This window comes from Manis javanica, chromosome 16 (genome assembly GCF_040802235.1).
Source record: "Manis javanica isolate MJ-LG chromosome 16, MJ_LKY, whole genome shotgun sequence".
Classification (NCBI taxonomy): domain Eukaryota; kingdom Metazoa; phylum Chordata; class Mammalia; order Pholidota; family Manidae; genus Manis; species Manis javanica.
In genome coordinates, this window is record NC_133171.1 from 24770602 (window position 1) to 24794955 (window position 24354).

Below are 24354 nucleotides of genomic sequence, written 5' to 3' on the forward strand. Positions count from 1 at the left end.
GTATATCTTATTAAAGCTAGATTTATATCACCTAGTGGAGCACAATAGCAGGTCAGAAATAAAAGTCCTAATTTTATATACAAATTCTCAAGACATGGAAACAAAATACTTGCCTTTTGGGGGGAAATAAAAGAAGAACATGAAAACATTAGGAAAAATTAAAATATATACAGTCTTTCCTTTAGCATTAGTAATGGCTTCATGTCACTTTATTCATTTAAGGACATAAATATTTCATATAAAATTTTTCTTGACCATTAGGTGGTTATTGTTGATATTTTGAATTTTCACATATAGTATAACCAGGCAATAGTTAAACATTTACCACTCACTAAATCTTGGGACAGATGTCTCTCCAAGCTGCTAAACCTTAAGAAATACGGCATCTCTTGGTCTTTGCCAAAGGCTTGCACAGAATTAGAAGCAGCATTGATGGAATAATGTTACTTTGAGATTTAGTGTCTTCTGCGATTTTAATCAAATGAATCATCCACCTTTTCCCCCTAAGGAACAGATGAAAAGAATTTAATGTGTAAACAGCTCTTGCCACATAAAACTTATTAAATTTTGTCACCTCTTCTCAGCTTTGATGGTCAACAGATCGCTTCTTCTAGTACCTCATTCTATCAGTACTTTATTTTTATGGACTTAAGAAACTTTTCCGTTTGTTTAGATTTTTTTAAAGCTTTCTCAACGCTGATATCTGCCTTCATCTGTCCATTATCCAAAACTAAGGTTAATTTGTTTTTCCATATGCTTCAGAAAATGGAAAACTCAGAAGCAAGAGGAGTTAGGGAGGCGGCTTCACGGAGCCCGAGCCTCCCGTGAGCCAGACGGTCCTGTAGGTGGAAATGTCACAGAGGGCAGTGTGTGCCGCGAAGCTCCACCTGTAAATCCTGGGCCCAGGAAATGCGCAGCACCTCCTGTGCATTCATTCTTCGTTGTTTGAGAGCTTGCTGTTTACTGGCTACTGAGGACTTAAAAGTTACTAAGAGAAAGAAAATGAACAAGACACAACTCCTGGGGAGCCTGTGATCTCCAGAGGGAGGCATGGGTGAGCAGCTTTTCCATACAGCATAGGCTGCATAATGCTATGAGGCACATAGTATGTCTTCAGACAGAGAAGGCAGGCTCCTCAGCCAGCCTGGTAGCAGGTAGGAGAAGCCCTCTGGTGTCGCCCTCTGGCCGAGAAAGGTCAGGGACAGACCTGTACTGGGCAAAGTCAGGTTTCTTAGTTTGTTCCATGGAGGGAGAAGGCACGTGGTGGGACCCTAGCGCATCTCAGTGGGAGAGCTGAGAAGGGCTTGTAGCCTAGACTCTATTAACTGACTGTAGGGATGGTTTAAAGAACCAGTGTTTTGCTCTGCAACTGGCACTGTCAGAACAGCATCAATTTTATGATTCAGTGTCTTACGTTTATCTGCAGCGTGAGGCTGAAGCTGAAATAGTACCGAAGCCGTAGTCACTCATATTAGATGGGAGAGGAAAGCACACTGTGTGATCACAGAGTGTTGACCGGGGGAGGGGGGGCGGTGAGCAACACCTGGTCACCTCACAGAATCACCGTTTCCCTATTAATAGTGAGAACAAAAGTGAGATCTACTCTCTTAGCAACTGGCCAGTACACAATGCAGTATTGTTGACTGTAGTCACCATGCCACCTGTGATTTTAAAGTATCAAGCATGACTGAAGCGTAGCTGCAATGGAGAACCGCTACTACATAAGAATCAACACCCCCTCCTCATCCCCTCGCCCCTCCGTCTTCGATACACACTGGAGAACACAAGAGGCTATCTGCCAAGTCAGATAAAAAGCCCCTACGAAAAGGCCACACGAAGGTTTATACTGGTTCTTCCTTTTCTTTGAAATGACAGTGAACCCTGGAGGCAGAAAGCTTGATTGCTTTAGGTTTTGAGAGAGAAACTGCAGCACCTCGGCATAAGAAATGTAACAGTCTGATACCCTAGACAGTGTCCCCAGGCTCTGTAAATCATGCGTCAGTAAAGAGGTGGGAGGGACTAACAGTCTGAACACAGGGAAATTCACTCACTGCTCCCTGCATGTAGGACGGTACCATGTGCACTATAAAATACATATAAAATTAGACTTTTTAAAGGGTGAATAGGATGGGGAAATAAACAGTATGTACATAAATTTTAATAGGAAAATACATCACTTAAAAATTAGCAATATGTAACAAGGAAGCATTGTGTTTGAATATGCTAAGTATGACAGACTCATTACTTTGCTGGGTGAGGTGCATATGAGGGCAGATGTCAGCTCTTCTTGTTTCTTAGTGTCCACTTGCAGTCACATTAGCATTCTCTTCTACTGACTTTCTCTGTAGGTCTTTGAAGATGCTGTCAATTTTGTAGGTTTATTTTAATTAAAACTAACTAGTAAAACCCACAGGTGCACTTTAAAAGGCAGGTCTCAACTGCAGAGCCCTGATGCACTGAAGGCAGACCAGCAAGTGAGGACAACAGCTGCACTGATGGGGCGATCACACCGCACCCCACTGTCTGACTCATCGCAGGGCCAACCTGTTTTTAAATATTAATGGAGTGTAATACATTCTGTTAGAACGAAAGTGAATATAGATAGTTCCGATACGTCTCTCCACACCACAGTGGATCATCTCGGATATCTTGAGGTGCTTATGTCCTACTTCAGGCCTACTTCAGGGACCATTACTCCATGGCTGCATAAAAAGTCCTTGTACCACACAGGTCTTACACATCATTGAATGAAGATCGGATGATAAAATATGAATTCCAGTAGGACTCCCAGTCTCTTCACTCTGAATTGGCTTGTGAAATTATTCTCTCTTCTGTGGATGGAGAAATTGCCGCTGCAGTGATTTCTGACATTCATAAGGAATGTTTAGGGCTGATGTTCTAGCTCTAACACTACGTTCCTATTTTTCCTTCTGATTTGAATCATGGGCTCTCTTTGCTGTTTAATATTTTAAAAGAGATGGTTTAACACTCTGAAATGTATTCATCATGTAGAAACGATGATGTGTTCTAGGTGGCATCTGAGTTGAACAGGTGCAGAGCTGAACGTCACGTCATCACAGCTGTAGGTCATCCTAATCGGGCCGGGTTTTTCCAGCTCTCTTCACAGAAGTCCGTGCCCTGGAGCCCCATGCTGAGATCCCTGCCTCTTTGGGCTATTGTAGTCGCACATTTTTCTCACAACTGGACTTTTTACACTTTACTGACGTTACTGCCTACTTACATGAAGGAGATTCTAAGGTTTAATGTTCAAGAGGTAAGAAAAAGTAATCATGTGCTTCTTTCCAGAGAGCGTACATTTTAGACCGCACACGGTTGTTTCGGTCTGTATGAAAGTCAGTCATTTTGTGTCTTCCATTTCACACTGATAAACTGAGCTCTTCTTGCCTCCCAGTTGTTCCCTCTCTGCTCAGTGCATGTAAACTCTTGATTCAAGGTAACTTTTGGCAGGTATCTCCTTTAACTACAAAGGTCTTACTAGTCACTAAACATGACGGGATATCAGATGGAAAATTCAAGGGGTGCCAATATTTGCCTCTCAAAGGGGTGGTAGTGGGACTCTGCTGACAACTGAGAGGGAAGTTAGGAGACACGAGGCTCCCGTGCAGAGAACGCTCTGCCGCGGGATGTGGGCAGCGGCGGGGCCACAGCTGCACAGCTGTGTAAGAAGGGCCCTCCTGAAACTGGCAGCCACTTCTGAACTCATTAAATTAAGGCATTCCCTATTATCTCTACATTGATGGATTTTGTCTTTAAAGAGATAGAAGAAAAGCCTTAAGAGAAAAAGGCACAGTTTATAAGGAAAGTTGGTGGGATTTTTGCCTTCAAAATGAAGGTAGATCAAAGACCTGCATGTAAGAGCTAAAATGATAAAACTCTTAGAAGGTGGACATCTTTGTTACCTGGAATTAACAGTTTCCTACAGGTAACACAACTGATCACAGGAAAAAAATGCATCGATTGAAATTCATCAATAGTAAAACTTTTGATGTCAAGACACTGTCAAGAATGAAAATCCACTGAGTTGTAGAAAATATTTGCAAGTCATATTTCAAATAAGGAACTAGTATCCAGAATATATAAAGAAGTCATACAACTCAATAGTAAAAAGACAACCCAATTTTTAAAATAGGTAAAGGATTTGAATGGACATTTCTCCAGAGAAGATAAAGAAATAGCCAATAATCCATGTAAAGATGCTCAGTATCATCAGTCATTAGGGAAATGCAAATCAAAGCCATGCTGAGATACCACTTCATGCCTATTAGTCCACAACAACAGAAAATAACAAGTGTTGAGTGAGGATATAGAGAAAAGAGAACCATCATACGTTGCTGGTAGGAATATGACGTGGTGCAGCCACTGTGAGAAATAGTTTGGCAATTCTTCAAAAAATTGAACATAAAGTTATCCTATGACCCACCCACTCCATTGCTAGGTCTATATCCAAGAGAAATGAAAACATGTCCATGCAAAAACATACACAAATGTTCATAACATCATTGCTCATAATAACCAAAAGGCAGAAACGACCCACATGTCTACGAGCTGACAAGTGGGCAAACAGTGTGGGGTAGCCCACAACCAGGTACCACTGAGCCACAGAGAGGGAGGCAGCCCACAGCACAGCAGCAGCAGGATGACACGTGTGGGGATCGCTTTAAACACCGTTCAGCTCCTCAGTCAGCTTCCTTTCAAAGCATTCTGAAAACTGGCCGCATAGACCAAACCCCATCTTCATCCAGGCAGCTAAACAGTGGAGAACTCCTCTGGCTACTTTTGAAAAACAAGATCTCTTATACTGAAACCTGTCCATGTATTGCACTGACAGAAGTTAAACTGAAATGAACTGTTGGCAGTAGCATAGGATGGGTTTGTCTTAAGCGACCTTGTTTTTCCGAAGCTCTTTGTTAGTAGAACCTGACGGCCATCTGCTATTACGGTGATGAATAGCATGGGACTGAAAGATCATCCCACTGATGTTTCTATTTGAGGTTTTCTGGGAGAACTGCAGAAAGAATGAAATGTCAATAGCTGGCTGGGTATTAGCATTGTTCACTTACCTGCCTTCATCTATTTTTCATTCATTGTTTTTAAGCTCTATAATGAGAGACTTAAAACTAGAATGTTTTATCTTGCATTTTCATACAAAAAGTCATTTTCATTCTCAATCAAAATTAAAAGAAACAAGAAAGGAGTTTGAAAGCAATTCTTTCATTGTATGGAAGCCTCTTTTTAAAATGGATTTTTTTCTTGAAAGTCGATATATAATAACATTCATGAAATGGCCTTTGTTGAAAATAAAGCTTCCTTTGAGAGGCATTGTATTTAAAAGTAATCTCGTGAGAACCTCTTGATCCTTTGTTATAAGCTTGCTTTTTCATGTAAGTTTAGTTTTATTAGTTACCCTTTATTTTCTTCCTAGTTTTTTCCAACTCTAGTGTCCCTATTTCTTACAGCTCAACCAGAGTTGGGGTAGTATCTGTTACCCTATTTTGGAATCAATTTTTTAAATAAATAAATGCAAGGACTCAGAGCCTTGAACAGAAAGCTTAACTGTGAAAGATACCCATGGATGTATAAATGTCGAAGATTTCTAATAGTTTTAGGCTGTTAGAAGAGTTTTTAACATTGGAACTTTAAGTGCAAAAATTCAGTAACTGATAAAGTATGGTCTTACCCCACCAGACCAAGATCAGAAAATTTACTTCTGTAGTTTCTACAGTTTATCCATGTGTAGCGCCCTGCCACAGATGGTGACAGGTGCGACCTCACTCTGCACAAGTCTAAATGGAGTAGAATTTAAAGAGGAAGTTCCTCAGCTTAATACTAGAAAAAAGAGTCTTAAGCTGCATAAGTAGAACTGTGATACAACATCTGTATATAGAGCACCACAAGCTGTGCTGAAAAAAATTAAATCTTAAGCACACTCAAATCTAGTATTTTAACATATGTTGCTGGCAGGTACCATTAATGATTCTTAAATGGATAAGATAAGACTTAAATATCGCTGATGAAATAGCCTCCTATTATGTGTGTGTGTGTGTGTGTGTGTAAAAAACACTAACAGTTTTGCCCCTCTCTCTCATGCTATGAAAACGTTTGTTCTTATCAGAATTAGGCTATTTAGTCTTGTCACCTCGGGTTTATGTCGGGGAAAATGAATAGGAAGAGAAATTCTTTTTTTCCCCCCAAATGTGTGTTCTTCATATTACAGGATTTGTGATTTCCCAAAGAGCTAACCATGAAATCATTCCTGCAAAGCAAATAGCACATTCCCATGTTAAATCCGGTTTCTCTCTCCTGGTGCCCACCTTCTGCAGGTGGTGACTTACAGGAAGAAAGCGAGAAGCAGGGCCGCCTGTCACCTCACTGCCTTCGCTCTGCTCAAAGCGCGTCCCGGTGCCCCCAGCCCCTCGCCTACCTGGCGTTCGCCTTAGAATAATTCATAAGCTGTACATTTGATTGATGTGATTTTCTATATCCACATCTTACTCCATAATAAAAAATATTTTTAGAATAAATTAAGTGAAAATTGGAGGTAAGACTTCAGCGGGGAGAATCCATAGGCTAACAGGAAGGTCTGTCTCCTCTCACTGCCGCTGCAACCCAGGCCCCAGAATAGCGCCCTGCGCATCGCCCTGCGTGGGCGGGCCTAGGGAATAGGGGCGGCACATCGCTGCGTGTTTCCTTCCATTTCAAGTGACACTGGGGTAATCCTGTGTATTCTCACTCCTTCCAGAATGGGGTTTTATCTGCACTGCCTTATTTTGGCTGTTGGCTCTGTATGATCCTGTCTGGTCAAGCTGCTGACAATTTAAGGGCAAAATGGAATTTTTCGACTATATGTGTTCGAAGAGTTTTTAGCCTTATAGGTAAGTGAAATCAGGTTTTGTTTTGGTTTACAATTATTTACTGTGTTTACAGAGCAAGACAAAATAAAAGTAACAGTAACAGCCATTTATTTTGTTCACTATTGAGCATGTAGTACATTTTTTTAATTAAGGTATCACTGATATACACTCTTATGAAGGTTTCACATGAAAAACACTGTGGTTACTACATTCACCATATTATCAAGGTCCCCCCACACCCCATTGCAGTCACTGTCCATCAGTGTAGTAAGATGCCACAGAGTCTACTTGTCTTCTCTGTGTTACACTGCCTTCCCTGTGGCCCCACACACACCACGTGTATCAATTACAATACCCCTCAGTCCCCTTCTCCCTCCCTCCCCACCTGCCCTCCCCCACCCGTCCCCTTTACAACCACCAGTCCCTTCTTGGGTTCTGAGAGTCCACTGCTGTTTTGTTCCTTCAGTTTTTGCTTTGTTCTTATGCTCCACAAATGAGTGAAATCATTTAATACTTGTCTTTCTCCGCCTGGCTTATTTCACTGAGCATAATACCCTCTAGCTCCATCCATGTTGTTGCAAATGGTAGGATTTGTTTTTTTAAGGCTGAATAATATTCCACTGTGTATATGTACCACATCTTCTTTATCCATTCATCTGTGATGGACACTTAGGTTGCTTCCATATCTTGGCTCTTGTGAATAATGATCATCCCCGAAATTTTATAAACCTCTTTTTCAGCTCTAAGTTTACAGTGAAAATAATATTTTTAAGCTTCCATCCCTTTTCTAAGTGAAAACGTTTTAAATTTCAATACAAAAATATGTACTAACATTCTATCAAATGAGAGGCTATAAATCAAGCTTAAAGGAGCCTTAAATAATCATGTTTCAGACTCTGATTTCAGAAAGGTAAATTTTAAAACTATCTAGTACAATTATATAATTTTTGAAGAAGCAGGTAAGCAGAAACCCACAGCCGCTGTGAAAGGACCCTATTCAGGAAAATCAGCTGAGCACCCGGTGCTGGAAGGGGCTGTCCGAGTCCCTTGCTTACTCACTTGAACTCAATAAATTTTTCCAAACCTGCAAGTGAAATAAATCCCTTTAGATTCAATTCTATTTTCTCTTTTTTGGCTCCTATTGGCCTGCTCTGTCCAATACGGGAGCCACTAGCCAATTATGGTTATTTAACTTTAATTGAAATTTTACAGTAAGTTCCTGAGTCGCACGATATACAAATACATCATTGGCATCACACAGAGGGAGTCTGAGTAGCACTTCTGTGGACGCAGAGAGGGCAGCCTGTTCTTTAAGCCCCTTCTTCTATTTGTATTTCATGCTTAACTGCCTATACTAAACTACGCATATTGTCATCAATTATTAAAACCTAGATGGAGTGTTTTCCAACTTTACTCAACAGAGTTTATTATTTAGCTTATCTTCTTGGTTATATGAATTTCAAATCACATTCTGTATTAACTATTGCTTCTCTCTAGAATCGCATTTTTCAATCTCTTCTTCTCTGACTTTGTAGAACTTTAGCTGAGTCCTGGTTACATGTCAATTTAATAACACTGCATAATGAGATGATGAGTTGCATTATGCCCGTATGTTTTCCAGCAGTTTGGGGTTTGTTTGTTTGTTTGTTTCCATTAAACTACATAATCTAAGTGTAGAGGCCTCCGGGCGGCACAGTGTCTCCACAGTAGGTGGCAGTAGCCTCAACCCTCAGATTGAGGCCGCACTCCGGTAAAGCGAGCAAATCCTAACACCGAGCTTCTTTTTCTTTTTCTAACTCTTCAAACCCAGGAATGGTGGGGACTGCGGTGTTTCTGGTAGCCGCGGGGTTTATAGGCTGTGACTACTCCCTGGCTGTCGCATTTCTCACTGTATCGACGACCCTGGGGGGCTTCTGCTCCTCCGGATTTAGCATCAGCCACCTGGACATCGCACCCTCGTGAGTACTAACAAATACTGGCTAGGACTGGCTTGCCTTTTTTTTTTTTTAATGTGGTAGTATGTATGTAACACTAAATTTACCATTTCAACTGCTTTCAGGTGCGCAGTTCTGCGCGTTAAGTACATTTACACTGCTGTGCATCCAACTGCCACCGTATCCCCAGAGTTTTTTCATCCTTCCCAACAGAAACACTGTCCCCAGTTCCCTGTCCCCTCTCCTGCCCAGCCCCTGGCAACCTCCGTTCTCCTTCTGTCCTGAGAATTGGACTTCTCTAGGAATGGCTTACAGTTCCTAAACAAGATTTCAGTTGCCATAATAATTAAGGTATGATGCTGTTTTTACATTTAAACTTTTAACTGTCATCATCTCTATGCAGTGTTCCCATAAAAGCATCACATATAACGTATTAAGCTTGCGTCTGCCCGGCCAGCTAGAACAGGAGCTCTGAAGCCAGACTGTGTCCCACCATCCTCGGGCCTCACTGTGGTGCTTGGCACATGGTGGGCATGTAAGTGGGCGGGTGAGTGTCCAAGACCAGACCAAGTTACTTGCCAAATCTTATCTTACCTGCGTGCAAATATATTTGTCTAACACCTAATCGCTTACAAATCACTTTCACAAACATTATCCCCTTTTATCCATAAAGCGTTCTTGTGAGATAGGTATTCTTGATCTATTTTATAACTAAGGTGACTCAGTTATAAGTCAGGTGATTCAGAGGAGTTACGTCGTTTGTCTTATAGCACACAGCTCATAGATGATAGACCCAAAACTTTAATCTAAAATTTGTACTTCAGAGCCCAGAATTCTTTCTGCAGCTACTTCTCTGAAAATATTCTTTGGGCCACATACTTCTAGAATTATTTTGTGCCAGTTGACAAGGTAGAGGAGGGGACTGTGTAAATATTTTAACCCAGAAGAGTTAGTCATGGATACGAGTTCATTTCTGAAGAGAAGACAGGTGGTCTCGTACCGTCCTACCCCAGACCCTTCGCACCTAGACGACCGCATCATGTTCTGATTCCAATTGATCCTCAGTCTCCCATCCCTTCAAGAAGTACTTCTCCTGCCAACTGGCTCTCAGGACTGAAGCAGACCTTTGAGGTCATTCTACTCCAGTTTCTACTTTTGTAGAAGTCCAAGAAGGGTCCATGGGATCGGGGTCTCAGTGCACCCAGCTCCTGTCTGCCCAGACCACTCCCCATCCCTGGAGCAGTGTCTTTTCCTCTCTGCCCATCAGAATCCTTCCCAGTGCGCCCAGTCCTTCATGTCGCCTTTCTGGACCTTACTGCCTGCTTTTTCTCTTCCTCTCAATGCAGTCCATATATGATTTCATGCTAAATGCACTCGTATCAGGTGCCTCACCTTGGCTTGCGATTGTCTCTGCCTGTGACACCGACCCCTCCTGTCTCCCCCATCGGATGTGAGCTCCCTCAGACCGAGACACGTCAGGCATCCGCACCTCGGCTCCTGCACAAGGAGGGGCGCACCCAGGCCCGGCCTCTTGGGAGGTTGGTCTGTACGATCATAGCATGGGGACGGGAGCTTCAGTGCGACATGCAGCCTTACTGGGAAGCCAGGGAGAGAAAACCAGGAGCACTTTATATTAAGTGCAGTGATGATTTGAAAGATCTGATATAACCAGAACTGAAATGATAAAGAACCCTTTGACACTGGAGGAGAAGAGGCGTAAGAAGCCATTTCTGTGGGAGAGATAGGAAGAAGCCCTCCTTAATTGCAGCACAGGACTTGGGGCGTGTACTTGAGATTTACAAAGTGGACACTAAGCCTGATTACTCACAGAAGGATTCAAGGAATAGCAAATAATTAAAGGACAGAAATAAGTTTCTATATGCTCCTGATTAGAAAAGGAGTCTGGCAGGGATTTCACTAGAAGTCAAACAAATGACATCATTCAACTATGTAATTTCTAGAATCATAGAAAGTTAGAATGAGGAAGGATTTACTACTCATGTACAACCACCTTCATGTAACCCCCGCCCCACGCCCACCCTGCGGCAGGTCCACGGGGCCCCCGCCCCACACACACCCTGCGGCAGGTCCACGGGGCCCCCGCCCCACGCCCACCCTGCGGCAGGTCCACGGGGCCCCCGCCCCACGCCCACCCTGCGGCAGGTCCACGGGGCCCCCGCCCCACGCCCACCCTGCGGCAGGTCCACGGGGCCCCCGCCCCACGCCCACCCTGCGGCAGGTCCACGGGGCCCCCGCCCCACACACACCCTGCGGCAGGTCCACGGGACCCCCACCCCGCGCCCACCCTATGGCATCCTTCACGGAGCCCTTGTCTGCATCTGGCATTGCACATGACACCACAGAAAATGAAACCCAGCTCCTGCTAGCAAGGAAACTAGTTAAATCTAAAAAGAAGATTTAAAAAATAAACCATTGTAAATGATAATTCATCTTCCAACAAATACTTCTCAAATGCCTGCCATGTACTAACCATAAGAGACACAGCCCTAGCCTACGAAGCTTTTAGTCTGAGGTGACAGAAGTGGAAAAATACACAAATAAAAAACAGCTTTTTGAAGAAAAAGCGAGAATATGATAGGAACTATACTGTACATCAGGGAGTGAGGGAAGGTCTCTGAGGAAGTGGTGTTTAAGCTAAACCCTGAGGCATGAGTCAGAGTCAGCGGTGCAGAAAGGGAAGAGGACTGCGGACAGGAGGACCCACGGAAGCGGGAAAGGGGTCGGTGCCCTTCTCAGCCTGCTTGACAGACGGGCGGCCTGACAACAGAGATCTATTTTGTCACAGTTTCAGAGGCCAGAAGCCCCGGATCATGAAGGTGCCAGTGTGGCAGGTTTCGGCGAGCTCTCTCCCTGGCTGTGCGCGCAGGCCTTTCCTGGGTGTGCGCGTGGCTGCGGGCGGGCGTGCAGACGGGGGGAGCTGTGGCGCCACTCGCTCCTCCTATAAGGGCATCGGCCCGGCAGGTTAGGGCTCCACCCGTATGATGTCATTTGACCTTTGTCACCTCCTGAAGACCCCTTCTCCAGTACAGCCCCATTGAAGGTTAGGGCTTCAGCATAGGAATTTGGGGGGCACACATTCAGTCCATATCAATGTATCTCAGTCAACTGCGTGAGGGTCAGTTGTGGCTAAAATGCAGAGAAGAAAGCCACTGGGGAGTAAGCAGTAGCCTGTAGTAAGCATTTTATATTGTATCCAAAGCAAGTAAAAATGGACATTCTCTGTATTTTAAGATCAGTCTTCAGTGGACAAGAGTACAAGTAGAAGAAACCAGTTGGAACACTGCTGCAGTGACCAGATAAGAGGTGATGGGATATAATAAGAGAAAGAAAAAGTAGATGGATGGAGGGGCTTCGTGAGCACATTAGCTGGGGTGTGACAGTTGATTGGCCCCCGAGAGTGAGCAAGACTCCGGGACGGTGGTTCCGTCTTCCTCTCGGCCTCCCGGATGGATGGATGTGCCACTTACTGGAAGCGGGATGCCTGAAAGAGGAAGTCCTGGAGGAAGATAAAGTTTCAGACATGTTAAATTTTAGATATTGTGAAAACATCTTGAAAATAGTAATTGTAGGCAGTTTGATAGTTGGACCTAGAAGCCAGAAAAACAGTCTGACTGGAAATGAAAACGAAGGAATAGTAAATCACATTTCAAAGTATTTAAAGGCAAGGAAAGAGAGAGTGCAGAGACATACAATCCCAGAACTGAATCTTGACATTTAGAGACCAGAAAGAGGGGAAATAACCAGAAAAGGAACCTGAAAAGGAGCAGAGAGATTCAAGGATGAAAATCAAGAATGTGTCCAGGGGCCAGAACTCTCCAGTCTTCACCTCAAGGAGGAGCTGTGGACGAGAGAGATTTTAGGAGGCCCGACCTTAGGCGTAGTAGGTGAAGCCATGGAAGTGGACAAAATTACAGTTTACCCTTGAAAAGTGTGAAGGTTAGGGGTACAGTCAAAAATTCACATACAACTAAGTTTGACTCCCCAGAAACTTATTAATAGCCTACTGTTGACCGGAAGCCTTACCAGTAACATAAACTATCAATACATATTTTGTATGTTAGTGTACTATATACTGTATTCTTACAATAAAGTAAGCTAGAAAAAAAAAGTATTTTTTTCTAGTAGTCGCAAATCTCCAAAAAAGTCTCCAGCATATAAAAAAATCTGCATATGAGTAGTCTGGCACAGTTCCAACCTGCGTTGTTGAAGAGTCGGCGGTACTTGGCACGCTGCGTGAGCTCCTTGGGAGTCCATTACGAGAAAGAAGAGCCTGATGCAAGGATACACGGAAGCAGCAGCTGGAGAAGGAGCATGAGCAGAGACCGGGGTCCCCAAAGGAGAGGTTGTGTCAGCAGTGTAGTTGCACAGGGAAGTCAAGTAAAATAAGAATGGAAGTGTTCTTGGATTGGACGCCCGCATGAAGCTCACTCATGTCTTGATGGAATGCGCCCAGGGAGCAATGAGAAGGAAGCCAGGCTGCAGTAACTCGAGGAATGACTGGAAAGATGAGGACATGAGCCGCGCACAAAGCAGCGGCTTCCCAGTGTGGTCCTCAGCCCATGCACGCCAGGCAGAGGAAGGTGGTAAGCCTTTCAGATGAGCATCCATTTTATTTTCCAACTGGAATTTCTTGGTTCAAAGCATCCTAGCATTCCTGGTCCCTGTACTGGCAAACTGGGGGGTTGCATAGTCTGTGACCACGTTGTTACCTAGTTGCCTTTTGTCTTTGGGAACTGAGTGCCTGGCACCGGGTAACACTCTGCTGTTTAGAGCAGGAACACCCGAGGGCCACAGACCCGGAAGCCTTCAGCACTGGGGCTTGTAAACAATTAAGCATGAAAAATTGGTCTTTCCTACAGATTGAAGTCAGTGATGACATTTTAACAAGACAGCATTATAGATTATAACATATTAAGTACCGATTTAGAATCAGATAAACTGGGTAACATTTTAGTCTTTCTTTCTTCATCTGTAGAAGGAAGACAATATCCCTACCCAATGGAAATGATTTTACTATTTAAATAGGACATATATAAAATACTTAGAACCATGCCTGACAAAGTTTTCAATAAACAGTCAGTATTCCTATCAACATATAAATGTTTATGGTATTTTTTAAGGCTTTTCTTCTGTAGACCAATAGAGAGATTGTCTATGGATAATTTTGTTGCCCAGATTCAAGGGAACTGGGTATATTTTTAGCTTTTGATCTCCCAGGGTTCTAGGAGTCCACTGGCCAGAATCCTCGCTGAGCGCGCCCAGCGTGTGCTTTTCCAAGCAGTCATCAATCCTCCCTGGCCCTTCCCAGCCAAGTGTAATACAAATACCTGAATGAGCTGCTCGGTGCCGACACGTGGAACTTCTCAGCATTCATCCACCTCACTCTGTGCTGAAAAGGCCTGGCAGCATTGCAGTTCATTCCTCCAGCCGCCAAGGTGTTAATGGTTTGGAAAAAAAAAAAAGACAGGTTCTGCCAAGCTTGGTGAATTTAAGCTACACTCCCAAAGGGCATAAGCCAGAAAGGTCTGGCCACGTGCTTCGGCACTCGTATCCTGTATGCAGGCGTTTGGAACGTGAAAATGTGTGATGTTCATAGATAGGTGAGTTAGGTCAGTAGGACTTTCTCGGGCACTGTGTCGGTCACCGTACCGAATACCACAGAGGGGGTAACTGGGAAGCAGAGGCTTCTGTCCTCACAGTTCTGGAGCCAGGGAGCCGGAGAGGAGGCTGCCGGCAGGGCGGGGCTGCGGGGAGCGCGCACCCCGTGTGCAGGCGGACCTGCTCCCGGTGTCGTCCTGCCGGCCCCTCCCCACGCTCGCGGAGGCAAGGCAAGCATCTCTCTCCCTCCCTCTTATTATAAGACCATTTATTCTAGAATATTAGGACCCCATGTGTGTGACCTCATTTATCTCCAAAAACAGTCACACTGGAGTTCAGGCTTGACGCATAGGAATTTGGGGGGAACACAGTTCTGTCCACAACAGACCTTTTTCCATATGCACAATAGAAGAATTTCAGATCAATAGTCTGCGGTTGAGGTACTGAGAGATCTAAACCCTAACAGATACAGTATCACCCCACAATGACTGATAAACGGCCAGCTTCTTTAATTTTGACCGAATCTTATTTTATAATAACAGTGATCATCTCATGAAAAATTAAAAGCTTTAATTGGGCTTTGTATATGTCTAAGTGATTTTTATGAAAAATAAATTAACAAATGCCACTCACATGGTGGATTAATTTTTAGCTCCACCACTACCTTTAAGGTTCTTGCTAAAAATATCAAACTTAGACGTGATGAATCGTCTAGGACCTCGATGCTGCCAGTATATCCAGGAACCGCCGAGGATGCGAGGTCGCGTTAAATAACACCTTAGGGGAGCCGTCTACAAAATGGAGAACGTAGGACTACCCACAGGACAAAATCCCAGTTTGTTCAATTAAAAAGAGCGAGAGAGAAAGCAATAAAAAAGGAACTAACTTGGTATACCCAGCAGTCTGGGGTGATGTTTAGCAACCCTACTGTGTTATCTAAAAGGTCACATTCTGTGTGATTCCCTTTATATGAAGTTCCTGATGCGGACTTGGCGCCTTTCGGAGCCAGTGCCCAGGGCAGGTGCTGGTCTCCGTGGGACAGAGCCCCCTCCGGCAGTCGGTGTGGGCAGAGCCCCAGGCGCCTTGGGTCCTCAAACAACTGGCTCCTGTGCCACAGAGAATTAGCAAAATTTAATTAAAGAGCGATTACCTCTTAAAGCAGGTAGTACTGGCTTAAAGGATAATAAAGCTTGAGAAGACAATGCTCAGTATGAACTGAGCTAGACAGAAAAAGTTTCGTGGCAAAGGTGCTCAAATAAGCCAGGTCTGCACGGGAAGGGTGTGGGGTCCAGACAGTCCGGTGTGGCAAAGATAACTACGCGGCATGGGCGCGGCAGACGTGAAGGCCTGCAGAGAGCTGTTGGGTTTGAGGCTGTGTAACGTGCGGACTGGCACGCGGACCGGGGCTGTGGCCGCCGCAGACAGGCAGCTGACAGCCTTCTTAGGGTAAGCGTTAGCCATCCTCTGAGTTTTAGGAAAGGCGACCTTACAAAATTACGATTATTCAAGTTAAAATTTACACAGTCTGAGAGGCAGTTCAACTACATGCAAATGTCCTTAAAAATGCCCACCAGCAGACTCTGCTTCTTAACTGAATGCTAGGGACATGGTCGTGTTCACATTGTGAAAATCCACCCACCTGTACATGTGTGGTTTGTGCTTATTTCCATACGTGTGTTACATTCCGTAACTATGGTTTTTGTATACCTGGGGGGGGAGGGGGCGCTCAGCTGGGCCCCCAGGTATGTCACGTGTATACATCTGTGAACCCGTGGCTGATGAGGGAAGTAATAACTGTCACGGGCTTGCCCGGGTCACACAGGGGCTAATGCTGGCGCCGGCTCGGAAGTCCTCAGGCCCCTGATGACCAGTGCAGCATCGCTGCTTCATGGAAAACGAGAAGCATTTCATTATTTGAGGATGGTACCCGTGGCGTTGGCCACGGCAGCCCTCGGTCTGTATTCACTCATTCTTGTACAGGAGAAGTCAACGGACCATTAGTATTTCCCAAAAATAGGCAGGAATTCTGTCTTTAAAAGTTTGCATCTAGATATAGATAAGAACATCCCACTCCCTAAGATTTACTCTTAAAATAAGTCTGAACTTTTTCTGAGCTATTAAAAAATGCATTTTTTTTGTCATACATAACATGTGTACACACTGTAAACCCGACTTTGCATCTGGGTCAGTGTGCAAAGACTTAGCTGTAAGCAGATATGTGATAAGTAGAACAAGTACGTTGTGATGTTGTATGTTCAGTATCTCACTTCTATAATAATATACCAGAAATATGTAATGCATGGAAGCAAAAATAATTAGGATATATACCAAACTGTTAAAATATCTCTATATGGAAGAATTATAGGTAATTTTGTTTTCTTCTTAATGTTTTTCTTTTTTCTCATTTTCAACAACAAAATAAATTTTGTAATCAGGAAATAAGTTGTTTTAACTTTTAAAAAATGTAAAGCCCATCATGCTTCCTGTCTAGATACCATCACACGTGAAAACCGTATCTCAGCACTTCTCTAAATCACTGACCGTCGGTCTCAATGGCCGTGTTCCCCTCGGTAATGTTAGAATGCTATTTAATAAGTGAAATGCATGTTTTTCACCAGCTAACTATTCAGTCCTATTTCAGGAAGACATTCTACTTAGATATAAAATGTCACAGGAATACAGAGTATACTGGGAGCGATACAGCCTATGCACTGAAAACAGTCTACTGAAATGTGTAACGCGATCATTAACCTCCATGACACTTCCCTGCAGGTATGCCGGCATCCTCCTCGGAATCACAAACACGTTTGCCACCATTCCAGGCATGGTCGGGCCGGTCATTGCCAAGAGTCTGACCCCTGACGTAAGTAGACAATTTGTTTGTAAACTGAAAAGGTATAGAACGGTTCCCTTGACCTGCACATTGGGGTCAGTCTGTTTTAATTAAGGGTGAAATTCAGAATGTTTATTCTTAGGCAATCCCTTATAGCAACAAAAAGCTGTACGGGATTTTAATGGGTAGGAAAGCGTGTTCTCACAGCAACTCCCCGGGGTTCAGACAGAACTACAGAACTAAGTCAATGAAGGTCTCGTAGCTGAAACCTTGCAAGCACTTAAAAGTGATGTCACATCAGGTGAATAATTTGTTTGGTTCGAACAAATAAAAATTGGCAACATAAAATTATTCAAGAAGTGGGTCCACGAAGGTGGTGTCAGGAAATCATGTGAGAATGAATAAGGCCTGTGTAGGGGAGCAGGGACCCGGGAAGACAGGACAGGTGGCTTCACATGGCTGAAGGACCGCCGTGTGAAAGACGGTGGCTTATTCTGGGCAGTTCCACGAGACGGCTGGAGAGCAGTTTGGGGCTACAAGGGCAGTTTTCTGCTCGAAGCTGTGCCTGTGCGGAATGGGCAGCCTTAGGAGTCGGTAAGCCCTGAGACCCCCAAACACGTGTTCAGCAGCATTTCTTGATGCTTATTAATATGCCAGATGAGGGTTCAGAGGCCAAATGATGAGCGTCTTCCCTTGAGAAACTCGTCATGGAGAGGCGATACGTGATCAGACAGTTAAGGACAGCGTGTGACTGCTGCAGACGGTGGGCACAGGGGGAGCCCCGGAGGAGTGGCCCGGGGTGGCCGGAAGCTGGAGGCGGCAGGGGGCCCGTGGGTACAGCCTTCTGATAGGTGCCTCCATTGTGTAAGAAGTCAAAATACATGGCCTCAAAGACCCTTTCCAACTCCAGTTTTCTACTATTTAAAATAATCTAAAGGACTAGTAAAATGTGTTCTTCAAGAAGCTGACTTAAACCTCTAAGAGACTTGATTTTCTCTTTGTCTCTGTGATCAGATGAACACTGCCTGACCCTTAGAATTTCAGAATGTGCTCACACTTCAGCAGATACTCTGATTTCAGACCTGTGGGTGTTCACCACAGATTGTGTTCCGATTTCTTCTCCACTCCCACCATTTCTCATCTCTTACTTAAATGAATCGGTGCCTCCTCACTGCTACTTTCTCACTTACTAGAAAAGGATGTTGAGGAAGTTTTTTTTTTTTCCTAAAATTCTGTCTCAATATGGTTGCATCAAAAATGGTTGACCGTATCTTCGTGGGACGTGGAGGTCACACGAGAACCTAAGCCAACACACACCACATATTAATTTTACTCATTGGCGATAATCTTCACTTCTGCTAGGAATGTACAGATTCCTAAATTAGAGTCTGAAATGTTTGTAAAACAGGAACTGAACTGGATTATGGATATGTTATTACAGCATCCATTTAATGTTATTAAATGACAGTATTTTTTTAAAGGAAAAACATTTGCCTTTACAATTGTAATTCCTTACAGTTAAAATTTACTGCACTGCCTCAAAAACTTTGTGGGAAGAGTCAGAGTATAAATAAGCAATGAAATAAAGAAAAGTTAAAGTGTGTCTGAGGTTCAATTTTGTTATAAACAAAACAACTTTCTCTAAAAAGTACAGAATTTCTGTTAAAAAGCAAAGTAGGAGCTATGTGAGATTTCTGGTACAGCTGATTGATTTTAAGTCGCTCACTGCCTCCAGATAACACTGGAGTATTATTTTATCCTGGAGATCACACACAGAGCAGCTCTGTCATGGGAGTGCCAAGAATCGTTCTTAAACATTTCTCTCTGGCGTATGATAAAATCAGTGACCAGCTCCTCTGGAGTGTTGGCACATTGTTAGCATATCTAAATAATTACTAAAATTGAAGATGGAGTTCTAAGATTTTTTCCTACCAAAATACGTTCATCTCAGATAAGTACAGTTGAACCACAAAGTGTTCCTTTCTTTACCAATGTTCTTCCTTGTTTCCTAAATAAGCTGCTCGTACCTTTCCTTTTTACCTCTTCATTGCCAATTTTGCTGCTTGTTTTTTCCTTTTAAATGCTGCAAATAGAGCACTCCAGTTATGCTGAAGTTGTAAGAATCCAAAACATGGCTGTTTGAAGTTAGTCACATGACCCAGAAATTAGCTAACTGCTGATGTTTTTACAGCACCGGATTTTATACTGAACAGCCATGTTTTGTTGATCTCTTGTTGGCAAGTCCCATACATGTCCTATTTTGTGTGCCATTCGAGAGCCCTGCAGAACCTTTCAGGACAGCCCTCAAGCGTGACCTTAGAGTCCGTCTTCATCCATCCTGACTCGATCTGCCCCTGACACCTCCATGTAGGAAGCTGGGGGGTGAGGCGCAGGTGTAATACTTTCCTAGTCACTCATGATTCAAGGGCATACCACACGTCTTATTTTCAGTCAACTTTTTGTTGAAGTACAACATGTATTTTTTAAATGTACCAAGTGTACTGCTGATCAGATTTTTACAAAGTTAGTCTGTCCATGTAACCGCCACCCAACCAAGAAACAACATCGCCTCCCTTGCCCCCAGGTATCCCTCCTGCCATTCTTCCTCCCCCACAAGAGGAACCCGTGCTGACCTTTGACACCGTAAATGAGTTTGTCTGATTCCGAGCTTTATGGAATGACACCTTCCAGCATGCACTCGCCTGTGTCTGACCTCTCTTGCTGAGTATTCTGTCTGTGAGGTGTGTTTATGTTGTAGCCTGTTCGTCCTCGTTCCGTTGAGCAGCTACACCGCAGCCGCACTGTTTGCTGGGCCTCCAGCTGTCCGGCATGCCCCGCATGAGGCCTTCATGGGTGATGCTGCCATTGTTAACAGTCCTATGGCACCAACTTTTTCTAAATTGGACTATGAACAAGATTTTTTCATTTGCTTTTTTTTCTTTCTCTGTAGAACACTATTGGAGAATGGCAAACTGTTTTCTGTATCGCTGCTGCTATTGACATATTTGGTGCCATTTTCTTCACGCTATTCGCCAAAGGTGAAGTGCAAACCTGGGCTCTCAGTGATCACCATGGGCACAGAAACTAAAGGAACCCATACACAATCCCGTCTCTATTAATGTATTATATTCATCATGTAACCTAAAAGTGCCTTTGCTCTTTTAATGTGTAAGCATTCTATATACAAGAAAAAAGTGTATTAAATTTTTAAGGCTCGTAGTTATGAAATGTCCCTAATTGCCAGATTAGTAAGATCAGCTGTTTTTAATTATTAATAAATTGTATGCTGGAATTTACACTTTAGGGTCACCTATCTGGCTGCAGTATGAGGCAGGGGAGTTCTCTTTGTTTTTAAGGGCCGCACTTAAAGGTATGAGTTTAACAAGGTATCTGTTAAAACCAGATAATACTTCTCAGGTCTTGGTAATTACCTGGTTTTTGTCCACTTTCCTCATAAGAACTGTCATCAGCAATCCCTTACCCTTAGGTCTCAAACGAGCATCTCCCTGGAGCTGCCCACCCAGAAGGGTTGGCCTGGCCCTGCTCCGAGGGAAGTCTGCCCGGCACGCCTTCCCAGCTTCCATGGCAGTGCACAGCCTCCACCAGAGGCAGCCTCCACGGTCAGGGCCAGCGCCAGGCCTCGTCCCCTGGGGCTGTTAATGTGCAGACGGAGCCCTGAGCAGGCAGGAGTGGTGGACCCCACAACTGTGGTCTTGGCGACTCACCACCTGCCACCAGGAACCTGCAGAAGCGCTGCCAGGAGGCCGCCAGTCAGGGCGTGCAGGATTGAAACCACCTTCCCCCATCACAGTGTGACCTCCCAAGTCCTGTGCTCCATGAGCTACGCCAGAATAAGAATGTTTTAATTCACACTTTTTCCCCATCTGCCTACATGTAAGCTTCTGGTTGCGGTTCAAGGCTAAGGTGACTTTCACTTGATCACATACCTATGACCAGTGGCGTGATCATCTTTACTGCTGGTTCCTGAAATCATATTGTTCCAATTTTTTTCCATCTTCCAGTGGTTTTTGAGAAAGTTTTGAGGACACTTCTGTGATTTAGAACTTGGTTTATGTTTTGTTGTGTTTGTTCAACACTAGCTGTAACATTTTAACTAAAACTCTTTAATGTAACATGATGTGAATACATTTCTGTAAATTTGTTATTAAATTTGTAAATAGCTTTAAGTTGCTATGGTGATATTGCTTTTATAAATCATCAGAATAAACCTTTTTGAATTAGTTTTTGCACCTGACAGTTCTGTGGTGTTTTCTAGTGTCCACAGTGGCTACTGCACATCTCTTTTGCCTTCTTCCTCAGGCCGGCAGCCTACCACTACATGCACCTCTCCCCCCACCAGGACGGGGACACTTCGACTGTCAGAGTGGTGCCCGTCAGAGATCTCATCTGCCATCAGCCTGCGCTTCCCGCTCTCGAGAAGAGTCCACTGTTCCTACTCAAGCACGTACCTGCACCACTGACTGTGCTCTCTGACTGCCTCTAAGATCTTGCTTAGTAATTCCTCTTTAATTTGCTCTTCAATCTCTACCTCTCTTCTTGTTCTTTCCCTTCTGTTCCAAAGATACAAGTCTTCTCTAGCCTTTAAAAAAGAAAAATGCAACCATAAAATTCTTAGAAGGAAACATAGCCAAAAATCTCTTGAATATAAAACATGAGCAACTTTTTCCTGAGTGCATCTCCTCCAGCAAGGGAAACAAAAGCAAAAATGAACAAATGGGACAACATCAAACTAAAAAGCTTCTGAACACCAAAGGACTCCATCAGTAGAACAAAAAGGCATTCTACAGTATGGGAGAGTATATTCATAAATGACAAATCTAATAAGGGGTTAACATCCAAAATACATAGAGAACTCACAGGCCTCAACATCCAAAAAGCAAATAACCCTATTAAAAAATGGGCAGAGGAGCTGAACAGACAATTCTCCAAAGAAGAAACTCAGATGGTCAACAGGCACATGAAAAGATGCTCCACACCGCTAATTATCAGGGAAATGCAAATTAAAACCACAATGAGATATCACCTCACACCAGTTAGGACGGCCACCAAAAGACTAGGAACAACAAATGCTGGCAAGGATGCAGAGAAAGGGGAACCCTCCTACACTGCTGATGGAAATGTAAACTAGTTCAACCATTAATGAAAACAGTATGGAGGTTCCTCAAAAAAATAAAAATAGAAGTGCCATTTGATCCGGGAATTCCACTCCTAGGAAATTACCCAAAGAAAACAAGTTCTCATATTCAAAAAGACATATGCACCCTTATGCTTATTGCAGCACTATTTACAATAGCCAAGATAGGGAAGCAACCTAAGTGTCCATCAGTAGATGAATGGATAGAGAAGAGGTTGTACATATACACAGTGGAATATTATTCAGCCTTGAGAAAGAAACAAATCCTACCATTTGCAACAACATGGATGGAGCTGGAGGATATTATGCTCAGTGAAATAAGGCAGAGAAAGACAAATACCAAATGATTTTCCTCATCTGTGGAGTATAACCATGAAGCAAAACTGAAGGAACAAGACAGCAGCAGACTCACAAACTCCAAGAAGGGACTGGCGGTTACCAGGGCCAGTGGGGAGGGAGGGAGAAGGGGATTGAGGGGCGTTATGATTAGTACACATTGTGTGGGGGGGATCATGGGGAAGACAGTGTAGCACAGAGAAGTAGTGACTGTGGCATCTTACCACACTGATGGACAGTGACTGCAATGGGGTATGTGGGGGGGACTCGATAATATGGGTGAATGTAGTAACCACATTTCCATGTGTAACCTTCATAAGAGTGTACATCAATGATACCTTAATAAAAAATAAAAATACAGAACTTTCCTGGGGACATAAACACACACACACATATAAATACAGAACATCTGTACAATCCTCAAGAAACAAAACAGCGGTTACCTCTGGAGAGAAAAAAATAGGCAACCATGAATAGGAAGAATTTACATCTTCACCAAATGTGAAAATATAACTTCTTCAAACAAAGAGATTGTTTTGCTGAAAAAACAAAAACAAACAAAACACCCGTGGCTCGCACTACTGTGCAATCCCCCCCAACCTTTCACTGCCTGCCGGGCGCGACCGGCTTCTCCTTCGCCCCTGAGACTTGTTCAAACCCAGCCTTGCTCCAGCGCCCGGCCTGCAGCACAGCCGGGCTGTTCCGGCCACTCTATTCCTGTCCGGAGTCTCACCTCCCCAGCCGCCGAGGGTCGGGTTAGACCGCGAGTCCTGCTTGATTCTGCCTCCTCCCCAGCACCCTGCCCCACCTCCATCCAGCCCTGGGTGGAATTAACCTCCCGTCCTTTCTCTTCCACTTTCTCAAATCTCTGGAATCTCTCTTTTTTTTTAATCCATCTGTCATCTCCTAAATAAGGTCTTTGTGGCTTTTATTTCCACCTGGAATAGAAAAGGTCAGTCACTGCACTTCCTTCTCTCAGTCTGGTCCTCTCTGTCCAGCTTCCCAGCCGTGCTGCTGAGACAGGGACCATGGGCTTAGACAGAGTAGGGTGAGGGCCCCCAGAAAAAACAAGGCAGGATAACCAGTCACAGCAGGGTAACTACGTGCAAGGACACCCCCCACCAGAACCCCGTGTTAAACATTAAGCTCTAGAGTCCTTCACTGAGATCAGTTAATATTCCCCAGATAAAGGAAAGTAGCCCGTGTTTTTATTATGCTAATCATTTGTGATCATGTGTAAGGTTCACTTTAGCTTGCCAAAAGGCCCAGCCTGTGTGCTGTTTCTCCTTCAGACCTGATGAGGCGATTTGCAACCCGGGCAATTAATAATGGCAAGCAAGCCCAGCCATAAACAACATAGTAAAAGCGAGAAAGATTCCATCTTAGATTGCCTTTTAAACTCCTTAGACAATAACTCATCCCACCTTGAGGGCAGGGCAGGCAGTCTGAATTGATGGTTGATATGCTCCCAGACCAAGAAGCCGCTATTCTGGGAAAGAAGTTGGCAGTAAATTTCTTATGTTAATTTTGCAGAATTATCTGGAAGACTGATGAGAAAAGAGACTTAATGTCTCCTCCAGGATGAACATTCTAGGACCATTAACA

General features: G+C 43.9%; 1 protein-coding gene across 5 annotated transcripts in view; it reads left to right on the plus strand.

Annotated features, from left to right (window-relative positions):
• The window catches only part of SLC17A5 (solute carrier family 17 member 5), a 37715-nt gene extending 14864 nt beyond the window's left edge, over window positions 1–22851 (plus strand). The window contains exons 7-11 of one of the 5 annotated variants that reach the window (XM_037012589.2): window positions 3116–3274; window positions 6761–6893; window positions 8683–8830; window positions 17198–17288; window positions 21579–22847. In XM_037012589.2, the coding sequence (XP_036868484.2) occupies window positions 3116–3274; window positions 6761–6893; window positions 8683–8830; window positions 17198–17288; window positions 21579–21752 (705 nt within the window). In that variant the 3' untranslated portion in view covers window positions 21753–22847. Of the gene's footprint in view, window positions 1–3115; window positions 3275–6760; window positions 6894–8682; window positions 8831–8931; window positions 9581–17197; window positions 17289–20208; window positions 21514–21578 lie in introns of those variants that run through there. The other 4 variants (XM_037012590.2, XM_073224016.1, XM_073224017.1 and 1 more) reach the window with 4 other exon arrangements.
• Window positions 22852–24354: the final 1503 nt, after the last annotated feature.